Source organism: Haliotis rubra, unplaced genomic scaffold, assembly GCF_003918875.1.
Source record: "Haliotis rubra isolate DU_JTF1 unplaced genomic scaffold, ASM391887v1 Scf229, whole genome shotgun sequence".
Classification (NCBI taxonomy): Eukaryota; Metazoa; Mollusca; class Gastropoda; order Lepetellida; family Haliotidae; genus Haliotis; species Haliotis rubra.
Window position 1 is genome coordinate 194,940 of NW_025766325.1, and position 18,341 is coordinate 213,280.

The 18,341-nt window shown below is 41.2% G+C and overlaps 1 protein-coding gene across 1 annotated transcript in view; it reads left to right on the forward strand.

Moving 5' to 3' along the window:
- LOC124277859 overlaps positions 1–6,681 on the forward strand; it is a 64,543-nt gene extending 57,862 nt beyond the window's left edge. Inside the window, exons 29-30 of the mRNA XM_046713573.1 lie at positions 1,209–2,063; positions 2,166–6,681. Coding sequence (XP_046569529.1) covers positions 1,209–2,063; positions 2,166–4,874 — 3,564 coding nt within the window. The 3' untranslated portion in view covers positions 4,875–6,681. The remainder of the gene's footprint in view (positions 1–1,208; positions 2,064–2,165) is intronic.
- The last annotated feature ends 11,660 nt before the right edge of the window (positions 6,682–18,341 follow it).

Consider the following 18,341-nt stretch of genomic DNA (forward strand, 5'->3'; position numbering starts at 1 on the left):
TGAGATTAGCCTCTTTTGAGGGTATGTGATCTGATGAATGTTGTCCCCTATGGCAAACCTCTTCAGGTAAGGGGCATAAGCTGATATGTGATATGGCAAACTTTACCCCTTCAGCAAGCCTCCAGTGCACGTATGCGATATGGAGGTATGTGAGGAGAAAGGTGTAGCATCTCTGAGAAATGTCATATTGGAAAAGTGAGAGAAGAGAGAGAGGCAGCATCTTGGAGAGTCATCACACTGTTGTGTTGTGAGAGGAGAGAGATCTCACACTGACCTTGTGTCATCTGTGCACTACTTGACAGATTGTGATTAGATAAACTGGTCGTGCATTTTATGTCCGCCCAATGAATGTGAAAAATGAAACCATTCCCAACCATGCGGAAAGTAGGGGAATCCCAGGAATACCTTTCTGCTTATCCATATCATCCACTGGAATTTTTATGCGATATTCATGCTCATTCAAGATTGTCCCTGTGACCTTTCTTGACCTGAAGCCAGGAAGTAGGGAACCAATATGTGTGCAGAGCCTGCAGGCTTGCTTATTTTTTCTGTTCTTGCCTGGGTAGCACAAATTACATTTCTTCAGGTTTCATTTCTAATTAGCATTTTTTCCAACGGTGTCTTCTCATTTTAAACAGACACCTTTTCCATGAGATATTTGTTTAGTTTGTTGCTCTTGAACTTTCTTTTGATGCTTCTCTCTGTTGACTGGCAGTAGACCTAATGGGCATGTGAAGTTAAAAAATTGAATAATCACCTGATTCACATCACACCATAGTATGTATTCCTTTACCTTTAATGTATATCATCTCATTGTTTTTGTCTGCTTTGATTAAAATAGTTTTTGATTAAACAGTCATAAATACCATATGTATTTGTTTATTTGTTGGGATTGACTGTGTGTATTTCTTTTCGGTTCATAAAGTATGAATCAAAACCCAATGTGCACATGTTTTGAAGCATCTGTTTCACAGTTGCATACAGTTTTTCATCAGTTTTTCAATTCATTTGGCATTGTCCCAAAAAATATACATATTCAGTGTAAATGCTTTTCTTCACGTTATAATAATTATATTTGTCTTTTTGAAATGCATTGACATCATTGTGGCCAATTTTTAAGCTGACAGGATCCACTAACTTTCTGAAAACAGAACTTTTCATGAGCAAAATGTAGCTTTATACAGTATACTTTAATTTTGTTCCTTCAGAACCTGCCCTCTGAAACCTTTCCATCTTGGAGGGAACGAAGACCCCAACAACAAAGATTGCCTAAATCTATCATATCACGGAATCAAGGTTATGATCCACCAGAAGCTAGAAAGCCACGAAGGTTGCATGAAGATGCACAACCACGAAGGTTGCATGAAGATGCACAACCACAAAGGTTGCTTGAAGATGCACAACCACGAAGGTTGCTTGAAGATGCACAACCACGAAGGTTGCTTGAAGATGCACAACCACAAAAGTTGGTTGATGATGCACAAACACGAAGGTTGCGTGAAGATGCACAACCACGAAGGTTGCGTGAAGATGCACAACCACGAAGGTTGCGTGATGATGCACAACCACGAAGGTTGCGTGATGATGCACAACCACGAAGGTTGCTTGATGATGCACAACCACGAAGGTTGCGTGAAGATGCACAACCACGAAGGTTACCTGAAGTTTACCTGCGAAGAAGGCAGTCCACCCCAGAGCCTTTGATACCAGGTTTGACACAAGTAGACAGTGTTCCAGACATGCCATTAGTAGCTGAATATGAGTGCAATGTCTCTGGATGTTTATTTAAAGGCAAATCAGGGCAGTTTGACCATCACTGGACAAAGATTCATGAAGCAAAGGTTCTTTATCTCATCTGTTCATTCTGTAGCATGGAATGTGTAGATACAGATGATCTTCGTGAACACCTGGATTTTTTTCATGGTGTTGAGGACAGGAGTGAAATGTCAACATTTCTGCTTGGTGCTAGACAAGAGGAGAGAGACAACATTCACTTTGTCATGCCTGGCAGTGTGACCAGGGAAACCTGCATGAAAGTGACCAAGCCTCCACAAAAGAAAGACTTTCTTCTGCTGAAGATGTCCATGACTGCACAGAATGCACATTTTCTGGCTTCACCACTATCACTCATCAGGAAGAAATGCCCAAAAATCGAAAAGAAAGACTTTCTTCTGCTTCATATCAAGAATCAGCATCGAAACACAGATCAGGATGTGCCAAGGCCTCAGTTGCCAATATTGCCATCCCAGCAGCCTACTCCACCTGTTCCACCACTTCTAGCATCCCAGGTGTCGACACAACAAGCAGTGCCTTTACATGATCAGGTAACACCCTTCTACCCCTCCACAGCATCTGTTCCCAAACCTGTGCCACCTCCACCTGTACCCAGGTCTGCCCCTCAGCCTGCTGTAGGAAGTCAGTCATTTCCACAAGCATGGCCTCAGCTGCCTGTCCCTGAGATTTTAAATACATCAACTTGGCAGCAAGCTCCTATTCAATCTCAAATAAATGCACAATCACAAGAAGCTAGTGTAGGGGCTTCAGGACCCACACAATTTGTTTCAGTCGCTCCTTCAGTAGTTCCACCTTATCCTCAAGCAGGTGTCCCATTACAACTCCCACTGACTGGGCAGGTAATCATGCAGTCTGCAACTGCTCAGCCACCTGAGTTTGTAATGGAACAACCACCTGTTGCTTCTCAGTCAGTAGTAATGCCAATTGAAGATCCTAATAGCATCCCTGAACTTGATGCTCAGGATTTAAATGATTTTGACATTGGCAATATAAAAACTCAGGAAAAGGAAAGCGTTCAGGAAATATCCTGTGAATCCCAAAGTGAACCAGAAATGGTAACTGAAAAGAAATCAAATGATGAATTGAAAAGATCAGTCCAGCCTGTATCAGATCTTGTTCTGAGACCAGAATGGACAGAGTCATTGAAAGTTGCACACCCCAAAAAGTCACTGAGTCAGCAAAGGACAGATAATGGCAAACCGTCAAAGAAGGGGAGGAGGGATAACAGTGATCGATCAACAGAGGAACGTCAGCAGAGGACAGAGAACCGCCCACAGTCGAGAGATAAACATCAACACAGGACAGATAACCGTGGCCAGGCAAGTGAAGACCTTTCACAAAGGAGAGGTAATGGTGATCGGTCAAGGAATGAGCGTCAGCAGAGGACGGATAACCGTGGCCGGGCAAGTGAAGACCTTTCACAAAGGAAAGATAATAGTGATCAATCAAGGAAGGAGCATCAGCAGAGGACAGATAACCGTGGCCGGGCAAGCAAAGACCTTTCGCAAAGGAAAGATAATAGTGATCAATCAAGGAAGGGGCGTCAGCAGAGGACAGATAACCATGGCCGGGCAAGCAAAGACCTTTCACAAAGGAAAGATAATAGTGATCAATCAAGGAAGGAGCGTCAGCAGAGGACAGATAACCATGGCCGGGCAAGCAAAGACCTTTCGCAAAGGAAAGATAATGATGATCGGTCAAGGAAGGAACGTCGACAGAGGACAGATAACCGTGATCGATCAAGAGATACACATCAACACAGGACAGAGAGCCGTTGTCAGTCAAGTGAAGACCTTCAGCGATGGACAGACACCCATGGTCGGTTAATAGAAGAAATTCCTGGCAGGAGAGACTGGAATGTGGAAAAAGAAGAACATGTGGAGGTGTACATGGATGAATATGTGAATGAAGGTGAAGAGTATGCTCTGGCCTATGTGGATGAAGATGGGGTTCATGTGATGGATGATGGTTTTGTGATGGGTGAAGGAGGTCGTGCTGAAAGGGAAGAGAGAATGGATGAAGAAACAGAGAGAGAGCTAAGAAGTCAGGCCACAAGAGGTTATGGAGGAGAAACAAAAAGTGTCCACAGAAATATTGATGATAAAGACATGCAGATGCATGACAGAGGTCAAAAGAAGTTAAATGAGGATAGTAGATTTTCTCAGGAGTATTTTCAGTATAGAGATGGTGACAGAACACATTTTAGTAGTGCTAGGAACAGCAGTGTGAGCATAATGAGGAATGAGGATGGAAGGTCACAGAGTTTTGAGGATGAAATGCCCAGAGAGTCTGTCTTTGCTGAAGACGAATATTTTCATGAAGGGAATGAATACCTTGTTGTGGAAGAAAATAAAGGATTTATACAAAGTGAGAGGGTGGTTGAGGTGGTTAATTATGATGATGAGCGCGAAGGAGCTTTCAACATAGCCTGGTCTGAGAGTGCTCAACAGGATGGCAGGATATTGCCAGGAGCAGGGAGTAGCTTGGGCAGAGAGAGTAGAAGATTAGACAGAGATAGAGGATTCTCAAATCAACGTGACAGCTTCAAGAGAGACAACTCCGTGACAAGAGGTAGTCAGGGACGAGGATCCAGAGCATATAGTAAAAGTTCCAGTGCAGATAAATCAGTGAGACGTAGTGGTAAAGAAAGAAACAGAGGTCGGGAGATTCTAAAACACACTGAGCATTTCAGAAAAGATGATTCAATGAAAAGAGATCGAAAAGACTTTGTTGATGGTGGTACCACAAAATCTCAAAAGATGCGTAGCAAACAGATTGATGACAGAGATTACCATAGAAGGTTGAGAAATCGATCCTGGGGAGACAAGTCTAGCAGGTCCAAGACAAAGAGTCATTACTTGAAGAAAGAAAGTGTCGACACAGAGACTAAGGACCAGTTGAGCAGTGGTAACCAGAATGAAAGGAAAGGTGGTGATAAGACTGAAGGAAATGAGGGGAATATGTTTGAAACGGAACAGTATGGCATGGATGACGTTGACATGGGAGACTTTGTTGTCATGGATGACATTGACATGGATGACGTTGACATGAGTGACTTTGTTGTCATGGATGCAGTGTAGATTTGAAACTTTGCTGATCATCATTATGAAGTTACATGTGTTCTCAAGAATCAGAAGTCTTCAGCCCATGCCCAGCAGAGCATATATCAGCAAGGGAGTTCTCATTGAACATGGTGTCTTTGGTATCATGGATGCTGTGTGGATTGGAAGCATTATTCATAATCATTATGAAAGAACATGCTTATGAAAGATGCAAATGCCTCTTGCCATTACCCAGCAGAACAAACTGATAGCAGCAATAATGGTGGTTGGGATTGGTGAGTTTTATATTGGTGACTTTCCACTCTCCAAGAAGTGGAACTGGTGGCTAACTATCATTGCGATGATGTTTCTTTCAGTGCAGTTAATGCATTTCATCTGTGTACTTTTCACCATTTATTTACTCACCTTTGGGATTCTGAGTGAATATTTGTCAAACAAACAAATCATTTGAAAATCATACATCACAGCCATAAATTTCAATTTTAACTGTCATCACATTATCAGATCTTCCAGATTTTCAACAGACGCCTCTTCAGAGGCAAACTTTCTTCTGGTTAGTATTTAATTTAACCCTCTGTGTGAAGTGGGTGGAAAAGTCCATACTTGATTCTTTATTTATTTGGGATTAGTCCGAAGTTTGTAAATGTTTGCTGAAACAATCATTGATGTAATGCGAGACTGATGAGGCAAATAACTGTATGTATGATCTCTTTATTCATGCCTCTGTTCTTCTGCCAGACTGGATATTTGTACATACATTTGTAAGATAATTTTGTGATTTCAAATTATGATAATCATGATGTTATCCTCCATTATACCTTTCTGTATACGCTCATCAGTCTACCCAGTATGAACTGAAGCACTGCACAGCTACATCTGCTGTGAAAATCATGGTGTTATCCTCCAAGTGGATCATACCTTTCTGTATCCACTCATCACTCTACGCAGTGATCTGAAGCACTGCACAGCTACATCTGCTGTGATAATCATGGTGTTATCCTCCAAGTGGATAATACCTTTCTGACTGTCTCATTAAATGTACATATGTATCTGTTAGAACAGGGGCGGTGGGGTAGTCTAGTGGTTAAAGCGTTGGCTCGTCACGCCAAAGACCCGGGTTCGAATCCCCACATGGGTACAATGAGTGAAGCCCATTTCTGGTGTCCTCCTCCGTTATATTGCTGGAATATTGCTAAAAACCAAACTCACTCAGTCAGTCAGTCTGTTAGAACAGTCCCGAAAATCATATGTCCAAAGGGTGGTATGGAGCTTTTGGCCGTACATTTTCCAGTACATGCTGTTACCAATACATAAAAGGAATAGTTCTGCATTTTTGTGTTGTCATTTGTTTCCTTTCAGACTGTAAACATTCTATGAGCCTCGTCATAAGTTGAAATGTTTTGTTGTTTCAAATGATTGCTGCCTTCTTGGTTGTTATAACTGAATTTTTGAGAGCTGAAATCGGAAGTACCCATTCATGTCTTCTTTTTCACCTCTCAGGATGTACAATATTTCTAAATATAGCATTGACTAAAATATTCACAGCATACGATATGACAACCAGTATGAGAGATCATCATCACCATCATCATCATCATCATCATCATCTGAATGAGATGAGAACTCTGTGTATATTTTTTGGTGGAAGACTATAAAAAATGATGTGTTCATTCTTCCTTTTTATGTTGACTTTTTTACATAAAAGTTATCATAATAGAGTCTTTTATGCATGAATTCCATGACTTAATTGTCAAAATCAGGGACAGATTCTTGATCAATAAGATGTATTCTCCTGCACCCAAATAAAAATGATTTGAAATTTGAAGTATTAAAATTGTTGTTATTTCCATCTGTGAAACATCTAACAAATGTTGATAAATATTTTTCTTTTATCCTTGAGTTGACTGTGCATAGAGAAAAAAGTTCAAGTGAATTTACCTCAATTCTGCCTGGGAGGTATTTAAATGTCACAGTCAGCATGTTCGCTAGATACCAGACCTATTTTTAAGGACTGGACTTGGTGGAACTTAGTGCCACATTGCAGGTTTGTAGTTTCAGCTGTATACTGATTAAGAATCTGGAAATCCCAAAGTGAGGCGACTGGGAAACGATTTTTAACTGTGGTAAAACCCATGTGTAGTATGCTATTAAACTATGAAGTACAATAGTCCAAGTTTGGGTTTAAAACTCGTGTTCCTTGGATTCGGACAAGGATATAAGGACAGTCTACACTGTTTCTGTACCCTGTGGTATGTACAGGAGAAACCACGACTACGAGGGTTTACTTGAGATTGTGAACCCTGAGAGGAGGGAACATCCCGAGGACCCGAAGTGAACCCTGAGTAGGAGTGGTTTCTCCGATTTACCAACCGTGTTTGCATAAAATTCTTCTAAAATAATATATAACGATCGACATCAACAGCCCCGTTCAGAACAACATTGATGGGACAGCCCGCAAATGATGGAACAGCCGGTGTCAACTGGGGTGCAACTGGCAGCCAACATCTTGCCTTGCACGCGTAATGCACGTGCTACCCGTGTCCTGCACGTGCGTTGCCCGCAGTATCCGTCTTGTGAGGAACACACGTTTCATACTGACAAACAATCTCATTCTTCACAGCGACCCTTCGTAACCTAGTGGATAAAACCGCCAAGTTTTTACAATACACATCTGATTATATGGTCTAACCATGTGATACTATTTTGAAAAGACTGTCTGAGATGACCCGTTATACGTGAGGTTGGTTGATAAGAATAAAGTAGCACTGTCAGAATGGTCATTATACCTTCATCTTTGTGTTATGAATCATGGAACACGCATAAACAGATAAATTCCATAAACATGCAAGCGCTGTAAACGGATACGTGTGTTCTAATCCTGCAGACGCAGTAAACACGTGTCATAAACAAAGACACTTTTTAACAGACGTGCTGTAAACATACAGGCACTGTAAACGGATCCATGTGGTGTAATCAGATAATGACAATCATGAAAGCACTGCAGGTAAATCTGCTGCACTATATATATACATAAACATACATTTGTAGCAGTCATGTACGTGTGCTGCAAACCAGAGGAGATGAAATTGTGACCACTCGTCCACAACAACGGGAGAACAGGAATATATAGAACGTCATACCTGTGCATTTCGACCTCATGCACTTGAAGAGAAGATGTCATGGTAGAAGAAAAACTAGTTTGACGAACCAGTTGTTTCTCTTTCAATACACAAGATCCAAATACGTTAATCTGTCGTTCTGTATTTTACCTCTCCCTTCTAAATGCACAATCTGTCCGAAACAAGTCACTTACTTTGCATGACCAAATACTTGAGCATGATTATTAATACCAGTCATTCTGATATATTTATTTTCTACACAGAAACAGTGTAGTATGGAACCGTCCGGGGTCCAGGTCTAGAGTTAACATGGAACTAGCGGGTGTTGTTAGAGCTACTTTGAGATTATGGTGATGGTTAGGGGGTTAACTTTTTCTCTAGGGTTAAGTAAGATGTGGTCGATTTTGGGAACATTTTGTAGCTTTGGGTCTTTGGATGGTGTTTTAGACGTGTTGGTAAGGCCATGATGGTGCGTGGGCTTTGGGATGAATTAGTTGATAGTCAAGTTTTCGTTTTGAGTGAGCCTGACCACCGCGCCTCTTACAAGCAAGGGTTGCTGGAGACTTATTCTAACCCAGATCATCACTGGTCGTAAGCAACAGGAAATATTGACCATAAATATTTTCGTCAAACGGGCGGTGGGGTAGCCCAGTGGTTAAAGCGGTGACTTGACACGTCGAAGACCCGAGTTCGATTCCCCACATGGGTACAGTGTGTGAAGCGAATTTATGGTGTCCCCCGCCGTGACATTGCTGGAATATTGCAGAAAGCAGGGTAAAACCAAACTCACTCACTCATAAGCCTCACCACAATGAAAAGACCAAATATTTATACAATGATGACTTTTATTTGTCATCGGCAAGCGACGTTCACAAAAGGACGTGCTTAGTAACATGAGAAATATTAAGACGGAGATACGTACGTACTGAGGTACTTATCAGTAAACATAAATGTCCATTTTGTAAAATGTTTGAGATTAAGGGATTCATAAGGAAACTGAGGTTGAAATATTGGTGATGTAATGTGCGAAACATAACCGACATACGTGCAGCCTATATAAATTTCTGCAATATGGTCTTTGACGACCTTTCTATTTGATAATTGACAAATGAAAAACTTGTAATCTCTGATATATTTTTTTAATTCAGGAACGGTCCCCAGGACGAGTTCTTGACCGGAACTGTCATGCTGTTATATGATATGCATTTGATTTCGTATTATAAGAAATTTCGCGATGCACAAAACCATTTGCAATCAGTTGAACAGGAACAACAACTAAAAACAGTTTCGGGTTTGGGTTGCGGAATATCAACTTGTCCACCGTTTAGGGTACCGGGTGCGTTTCTGTACACAAAGAAGAAGGGATCACTCTGTCACCATTACTCGTCTGAAGGTTGGTATCAGCCAAGAACACATTGGTTGGACGTGTATTCCATGCAGGCACGAACGACATGGCTCTCGTCCAATCAGTTACCGGCAGTTACTCACGTGATGTCTGTTTTTTTACCCAAAATGCAAATTCCAGCAATGCAGAACACTCTTGAGAGTCCATTTGAGTTAGAAACGGCATTGCCACACAGGTCTCTCTTTCTCTGTCGCCATTACCATGTAGAAGTCCTTATATTATACACTTTCCTTCTTTCTCGGTAAAATTGCACATTTCCAGAATTAAAATATATAGTCAATATAATCATTTATCAGCAGAGCTCCAGATAAGATTTACCTCATGTGGGTACTGTACCCACTGTAATTTTTTGGAGTGTGTATTATGAATGTTGAGTGGGTATTTCATTTTCATTTACCCACTGCTTTCAAATATGTGCATATTTCAGTCATTTTACTCACCTAAGTATTATGTCATTGAGTAAGTTTACTAAGCAGGTATGATCTGCCTTATGTTATACCTATTCAAAACCAACTTAAATATGATGGAAAAGATTTCATAAAAAAATCACTTATCTAATACTAACAGTACAACTTGATAGCAATCGATGTCTTTTTCATTACGCAAGCGATTTTTATAAATATATTCCGTACGCATTTGCTTTAAACTTTTTGCGTATCTAACATTTTAAATGCGTAATTGGTACGCAACAATTTCTTTTCAGTGAGTAATTGGAAATTTTCTAGGCGTATTTTACCCGGATACGCAGCTTATCTGGGCCTCTGTATAATCAGAATACAGTACATAAATACAATTATATGTGTTTTAATTCTATGTTTGTTATAAAAGAAATATTTGTAGACCATATCAATGTCATGTAGTGAATATGGTAACAGGTGGAGAGATAAGAGAGGGGTGGGGTCATGCTATATGCGGTAATTACTCTCAAATACTTTGTGTATTGTGTGTGTTAGTCTTATGGGGTGGACCACTTCAAGGACAACATGCTAATTTATTCAATGTTGAAAGGGATTTGGCACAAGTTATTTAACTTATTTCCGCCCACTCCCAAGGTTTAATGTTTAAGCTGGAATAGGCCAGATGACAGCAAGCAACTTGTGTCATTTAATTTGAAGAGTATTTTTTTTTTTTTAATGTGTGATTTTATGCAGGTTCCAGAGCACCGATTACAAACATTCACTGAACACAGAGTCCAGTTCACCATACATACTTTTATGTAACCTGGATTCTGGATTCTGAAGTATTTTTTATCGTACACATATCGTGAACTAAACTCTTTACAGCAAGAAAATATACAAAAAAAATGTTCACAAATTCACAAATCTATTTAGGACATAAACACAACAGGATTATTTCCATTCTACCATGACATATGCATCATGAATAAAACGTGTTTTAAATATGCACCCATTACCATTGCGTAGTGTTTTGACACTACGCGCACTGAACCGGCTCTCAGAAGTGGTTATTGAAGAAAATTTCACTTCTAATTTTTTAGTAGCAGCCAATCAAAAACGAACATACTTAAATGGCATGGTTGAATTGTTATTTAACTCCGCACGCAGCAATATTCTAGCTGTATGGCGGTGTTCTGTAAATAATCGAGCTCGGACCAGACAATCCCGTGACCAACAGCATGAACATCTATTTACGCAACTCGAATACTATATGACATGTCTGAACCAAGTCAGCGCGCCTGACCACCCGATCCCGTTTGTCGCCTCCTACGACAAGAACCGGTGACGATAGATCAGACAAACAAAACTCAGATACAGACATAAATATTGACATTTATTTTACAAGGTTTGCAAATACACAATTAATCCAACAAAATGAAAACAAAACAAAATCATGTGATGATCACAACAGAGGCTGATGGGTAAGGCAATATTGACAAAGATATTTTTGTCCTAAAATCTTGCGTTTTAATAGGTGCATGTCAACCACACTAAGTGAATGAAATAAGTGACATGTCTGACGTATTGAAGTACTGACTGGGAGAGCGGGATGTGCTGGTGTCAGTCAGGTTTAGGTCCGAGTTCGAACTCTGGTGGTATGGGTTCTCTCCACATTAATATAGCCATTACGGAAGGTAAGATAATACTTCAGCTTTGTGAAGGATCGAGCAAGGTGTATGATGTCATTGTAACATATTTTACTCGCATCACAAAGCATGACGTAGACACAAATGTCTTTAAAAGATGAAACCATATCTGCAATTTCATTTTGATATCAACAACACTTTTCATAAACACACACACACACACACCACACACACACATACACACACACACACACACCACACACACACACGCTCCGAAAACCGTTCCTACGCTCCTGAAAAATATTACTTTCGACCGCACGTTGACATCTACTGCAGAAGTGGCGATGATGTATTTGAACATTTTTAATAAATGTGACCGCCGTGTCTTTCAAAAACAACACTAGAGAGGTCACGCGGGTGTCTGTAAAACACAACACTAGAGAGGTGGCGCTGGTGACTTTGGAACACAACACTACAGAGGTGACGCTGGTGTCTTTGGGACCCAACACTAGAGAAGTGACACTGGGATATTTGGGACACAACACTAGAGAGGTGACAAAGGTGTCTTTGGAACACCATACTAGAGAGGTGACACTGGTGTCCTTGGAACACCATACTAGAGAGGTGGCCCTGTTGTGTTTGGGACACAACACTACTAGAGAGGTGACTCTGATGTCTTTGGAACACAACACTAGAGAGATGGCACTGGTGTCTTTGGAACACAACACTAGAGAGGGGACCCAACATTAGAGAGGTGACGCTGGTGTCTTTGGAACACAACACTAGACACAGGTGTCTTTGGAACAGAACACTAGAGAGGTGACACTGTGGTATTTGGGACACAACACTAAAGAGATGACACAGGTGTCTTTGGAACAGAACACAACACTAGTGAAGTGACACTGGGATATTTGGAATACCATACTAGAGAGGTGACACGGGGGTGTTTGGGACACAACACTAGACAGGTGACACTGGTGTCTTTGGAACAGAACACAACACTAGAGAAGTGACACTGGGGTATTTGGGACACAACACTAGAGAAGTGACACTGGTGTCTTTGGAACACCATACTAGAGAGGTGACACTGGTGTCCTTGGAACACCATACTAGAGAGGTGACACTGGTGTCCTTGGAACACCATGCTAGAGAGGTGACACTGGTGTCCTTGGAACAGAACACAACACTAGAGAAGTGACACTGGTGTCTTTGGAACACCATACTAGAGAGGTGACACTGGTGTCCTTGGAACACCATACTAGAGAGGTGACACTGGTGTCCTTGGAACACCATGCTAGAGAGGTGACACTGGTGTCCTTGGAACACCATGCTAGAGAGGTGGCCCTGTTGTGTTTGGGAGACAACACTAGAGAGGTGACTCTGTTGTCTTTGGAACACAACACTAGAGAGGTGACTCTGTTGTCTTTGGAACACAACACTAGAGAGGTGGGAACACCACAGACAACACTAGAGAGGTGACTCTGTTGTCTTTGGAACACAACACTAGAGAGGTGACTCTGTTGTCTTTGGAACACAACACTAGAGAGGCGACTCTGGTGTCTTTGGAACACAACACTAGAGAGGTGGCACACTGTAACACATCACCAACACCCTTTCCAACACTCCTGTACGACCTCAGCGATCCAAGACCACATCACCAACATGGTCGACATCTCCAGCAGATCTATGACCACCCTCTGTCACTGCTAATCGACCCAACTCCAACCAATTCACTATGACAGCAACATGATCGTCTGTTTCGCAACATGATGGTTACAAAGCGTTTCGTCACGCCGATGACCCGGGTCGAACTGAACTATATGTTAAGCCCATTTCTGTGTCCCCTGCCGTGATGTTGCTGGAAATTGCTGCGGCGTAAAACGAAAACTTTAGTAACATGATCGTCTGTTTCGCAATGTTGAACTGAACTATATCTTGTTGAAATTAAAGTTATGGACGATTTAGTCCGACCTGAATTGTGAAAAGAACACCTCCGCACAATCCCGTCTCAATATGTGTTCAGTATTCCTCCTGTTCTGGGCATATGTCATCAGTTAAAATAATCTTACAGCCTCGAACATGGTACTCAGGATATTTATGTGAGGAAACACACATTTATTAAAAGGTTAATTACACCAATATATATCAATATCCTAATATTAACTTTACCCATCAGCCTCTAAATCTCTACGGAAGTTGAACTCACCGCTTCTGAACATACAGCAAAATAGTTAATCGGGAATTGATTTAATCAGGGTCAAGGTCGTTAATGGAGGACATGAGCGTGGGTCGTGAAAGGATGAGGTAGACTGCCGAGGACCAATCAGGAAGTCTTCATGCCTCCGAAGATGCCCTTCTTCTTGGCCTTGTCCTGTTTGGCTGAAAGAAAATAAGCGGATTTTAGCCGCTGTCGTTATACAACATAGTTAAAGAAAAATCTGTTGAAAAGCTCTGACATTCAAAAACATATTTAATGGTTTCTATTGTGTATACTGAATCCACATTTCCTACCTGGAACGGTCTCGGCTTCGGATGCTGCACTGGTGAGGTCAGTAACAGCTGCAGCCGCCGGGGCTTTGCCCATGGCAACAGCTGCAGCTGCTCTCTTCTCCTCCAGTGCTGCGTAGGTATGGGCCTTCTCTCCAAAGCTACCGTCTCCAATCTCTTGACCTCCAACGCTGCAGGCGTACCAGCGTTCTTCGTGGAATATGCCAACACTCTCTCGGCCTCCAGAGCTGCAAAAATCATGGCCTCTTTCAGGCGGCATACCCAGCGTCTGCTGCAGCAGTAGCAGCCTCGGCCTTCTCAACAGCGGCGGCGTACGTCTCAGCGGCTTGCTGATCCGACTCCCGCTTCTGCATCTCTTGTCTTTGATCTATTGACCGAAAGATTGCAGGTGAATTAGATTGGAAAATAGACCAATAATCACCAAGTAGAGTTGCAAATATGGATGGGATTGGAAAATTGATGGTGATATACGTCATCTAGCAAGCAGAGTTAACTTCATCCATTTCTGTAAGAACATAGCCCCACCCTAACCTGTGTCGTTAGAGATAACTAAATGTTAATCGATGGGCTTGCTGTCAATCACCTGATTGTCTGGTCCTGATCTCCATGACTTAATTAGACTGTTGATGAGTGTGGCGTTAAAGAACAACCAAACATTCAACGATCGGTACATGTGAAATGTACACATACAGTTTTATACAATACCTACCATAGCGGTATTTGAGGTATCTCTGAAATTCATATACGGCTAAAGCCAGACCGTGCAGAAAGATCATCTTGTTTTCAGTGCTGTCCAGAAATAAAACAAAATATACTTAGTTTTTATTTTTCCAAAAGAGACACGATAATTCTCTTTCATCGTCCACAATATATTTCAACATATGACCAGTTAATATAATGTGTCGCAAATAGCACGGAGGAATTTCATTCGTTATTCCAAATCAATATGACCAAACGGGTATAATTCATGAATTCATGAATATCATGTAAGTGAATGCTTACTAGAATGACACACATTCGATTGCGGAATTAAATCCTCCTTTTAATATTTGTAATATTCCTTTGTAATATTATGTGACACTGACAAATAAACCATGAATTTCACTCTGTGAACGACAGACATACACTCAAGGGGGTAAGGGGTGACATATTTAAATAACCTCATCACAGGACCATTGTCTTTATCATTACCAGTACATTGATGTACAATACTACCGGCAGAAAATAATATTATTGTTTTTGTTTGGGACTCGATAATATGACACTAACTAACTGCTGACTATTATTGCTGTAAAGAGGATAAGTGGGTTAACTGGAATCGTTCTTCAAAGTTGGGACCGTGCATCGTCCAAACGAGATGACAGCGTCTTTTTACGGCGTGCAACAACAGCAACAACGACAAAACGTCCGATTCAGGCGACAAAGCCGGTCGTCTATGACGTCACTTTGCATGAAAAGAAATCGTCCATACTATTACCCAGAGTTCCATGCGGTCAGCATTGTACCGATGTTATTTAGGAAATAAAGTTCGCTCCACCCCAATGTGTTTTGTAATAAAGTATAGTTTTGCCCTGAACTATTATAATTAAAGCACGAGGACGGTGGTCCGATATTTTCCCGTTGTTAAGCCCATGGGATTAAATAAGATTTCAACTTTTATTGTGTAGGGTGACGTCCCTTTGCAACAACGCAAACACGAGTTTTCATGTTTACATGGCGTCCCAAGATAGATCAGGTACTCTATACCCATGCAGACAATCTCAATCCATATGACTCGCACGCAGTCGCAATAAAATATTAAATTAACATAGGACTCGTTCCTCAAGAACAGTAAGGTATGTAAATAGAAAAAAAGGGGGTGGGGTGTCATTCAAGTTAAGCTTTAAGACAATTCTTGGATGATTGTCTAAGGTTCAGATTTCTTTATTATTTCGTTTACATTAAAATTCATTCCATTTTATCGTGTCTTAGAATAGACGCGTCTTCTTCAGTTACAAGCATTTCCCGAATTTAAGCCCTGGGCTTAATTATGGCTTTTTTTTCTTTGTGAACGAGGTCATTTGCCATTATCAAGCCCAGGGCTTAATTAAGGGAAATACCGGTACTAACGTCAAAAACGAACACGAGAGCTAGTAGTGCATGGATTTTTCAGGTTTCAGCATCGAATCGATACACCGAATCTTGGGTATACATAAACCGCCACCATATAGATGGGATATTGCTGAGTGCGGCGTAAAACTAAACTCACTCACTGAGTATACATAAAAAGTGCACTCGTCAATGGTGAGCTTCTGACTTACTGAAATACTAGTAGTATTGAAAAACAAAATATATATGTGCTAATATAAATACGTTTTGCTCAAGTGAAATAACATTTCGTTCCGATATTGTAACCTAAATTATATATAAGTAAGAATGGACTATCTTATGAAAGACACGTATCTCATCGCTTTACCATAAAAGAATCACTTAAAGCTTTTTTAATGTCGATTAACGTAATTAGATTAAAACAGGAGACCAAGATATGGTTGAGGCTGTCGGTTGCAGCAACCTGGGCCTCCTTTCACAAAGCCCTAAGGTGATCGTAAGTCACTAAGGTAACCTTAGTTCAATGTTAAAGAATGGCAGTTAAGGTTAACCTTAGTAAAGGTTATTTTGTGAAAGGAGCACCTGGTGAACATGCTCAATAATTCGCTGGTAGCGCCCGCTAGGTACCACTGAAGAAGGTACGTGCTCTCATTCCTCATACTTTTCTAACAGAAAGAACATAAAATATATCATGTTTAATGTTTATCTAATATGAAATATTTTCAGATGAAAAACTCTACCTGCGACGCACTGCCGTGGCGGTGGACTACGCTGACGTCTGGGACGTTCACCTGTGCTGTGCTGAGCTGTGACGCAGGTCACAGTTGACAAAGGTAAAGTCTATGTGTGTTTGTGAGCGTTTTGCGTGCGTGCATGTATGCGTGGTTCCCAGTGTGCCTACATCCCAGTTTGCCTACACTGCTATCAAATCAAATCCATGCATGTGTGGTTTGTGAATTGGGTTCCTCTAACCTATGCTAGCAAATGAACTCTTCCATTGGATGATGAAAAAGATTTAATATTAATAAGTAATCATAAGTATTACAGTATGTAGGGAAGCGGGCGTCGTAGTCTAACCACGTAAATGTCATCTAATCGTTGAATGCTTGGATCTTGTCACCATCTGGTCCAGATTTCACCACTTCCATCCAGACATCCTGGACGATGTCGGCTGGCAAAAGCGGCAAAGCAGCAGCTCTTCTGACATGGGACTGTACACGGGGATCGTCACGATACTCTGGAGCAAGACCTTTCTCTGAGACATGTCGCCACAGTGCTTGAGTGAAACGAAAAAAAACACCCTCTGATGTCAGCTTCTGTAAAACGTCTTCGACTGCTCTGATTGCGGCACAATCATAGTCAGTCTGGACAGTGGAGACAGTTCAATACCAGGTCGTCTTGAAACCTCTTCTGTCAGCAAGGTGAACAATCTGGTGTAAGTGTCAAGGGACTTGTTAGGTAGGAGACAGGAGGCAACAGGAAACATCCTCCCCCTCTACAACGCAATGTACTGAGCAGACGACTAATGTTAAATACCTTATATGTAAGGGCCATACCTAATCTCTAAGTAGGGGTTTATTTTCAGTTCCCAAAGTGCCTACGCAACCTTTGTAGGCATATTGGGATGTATATCGTCACAGACAAGAAAGAATGATCAATATTATACCAATCACCTGCAATGTAGCATATATAATATAAACAGTTGTTCCCAGTTGCCAAGGGATCTCGATCCATTTGGAAACGAAGGCCTTCGGCCTTTTTTGGTGGCCTGAGGGTGTACCGTTTGTGGTGCCCTCAGCAACACACTGCAGAAGGACGATGGTGTGCTTATACAAATCTCCTAATCTCAAACTTTATTCAGGAAGTTATATAAAGTCCACTTCTTTCCCAGAATGAAAACCGATAAATAAGTTAAATTAAGGCCATGTACAAAGAATCTCAAGCACATGAGCTTTTGATGGATAAATACTTCTGGATAAGTCACCCAGAAGTGGCACTGGTATGTTCTTACCAGCAATAAAGAGTTGTCTCCATGTCCTCCATGTCTTCCAACGCATACCACATGCCTCTCAAAGAATCAATAAGTAATTTCTTCCAACTGGATCCTAAAGAATTCATATGGAAATTCAAATAGCAATGAGGAATGAGAAATTTAGTTAATGTTCTTTTCAACACGGTCCTCGCTGATAGTCGACACACAGTACCGTGTGACTGGGAAACATATGTTATTACTTTCATGTTGTGCCGGTGTGGATTTTTCGTGTAGAAGTCGTCAATAAGGGGCATTAACACGACTGATGAACAATGTTGTTTCAATGCAA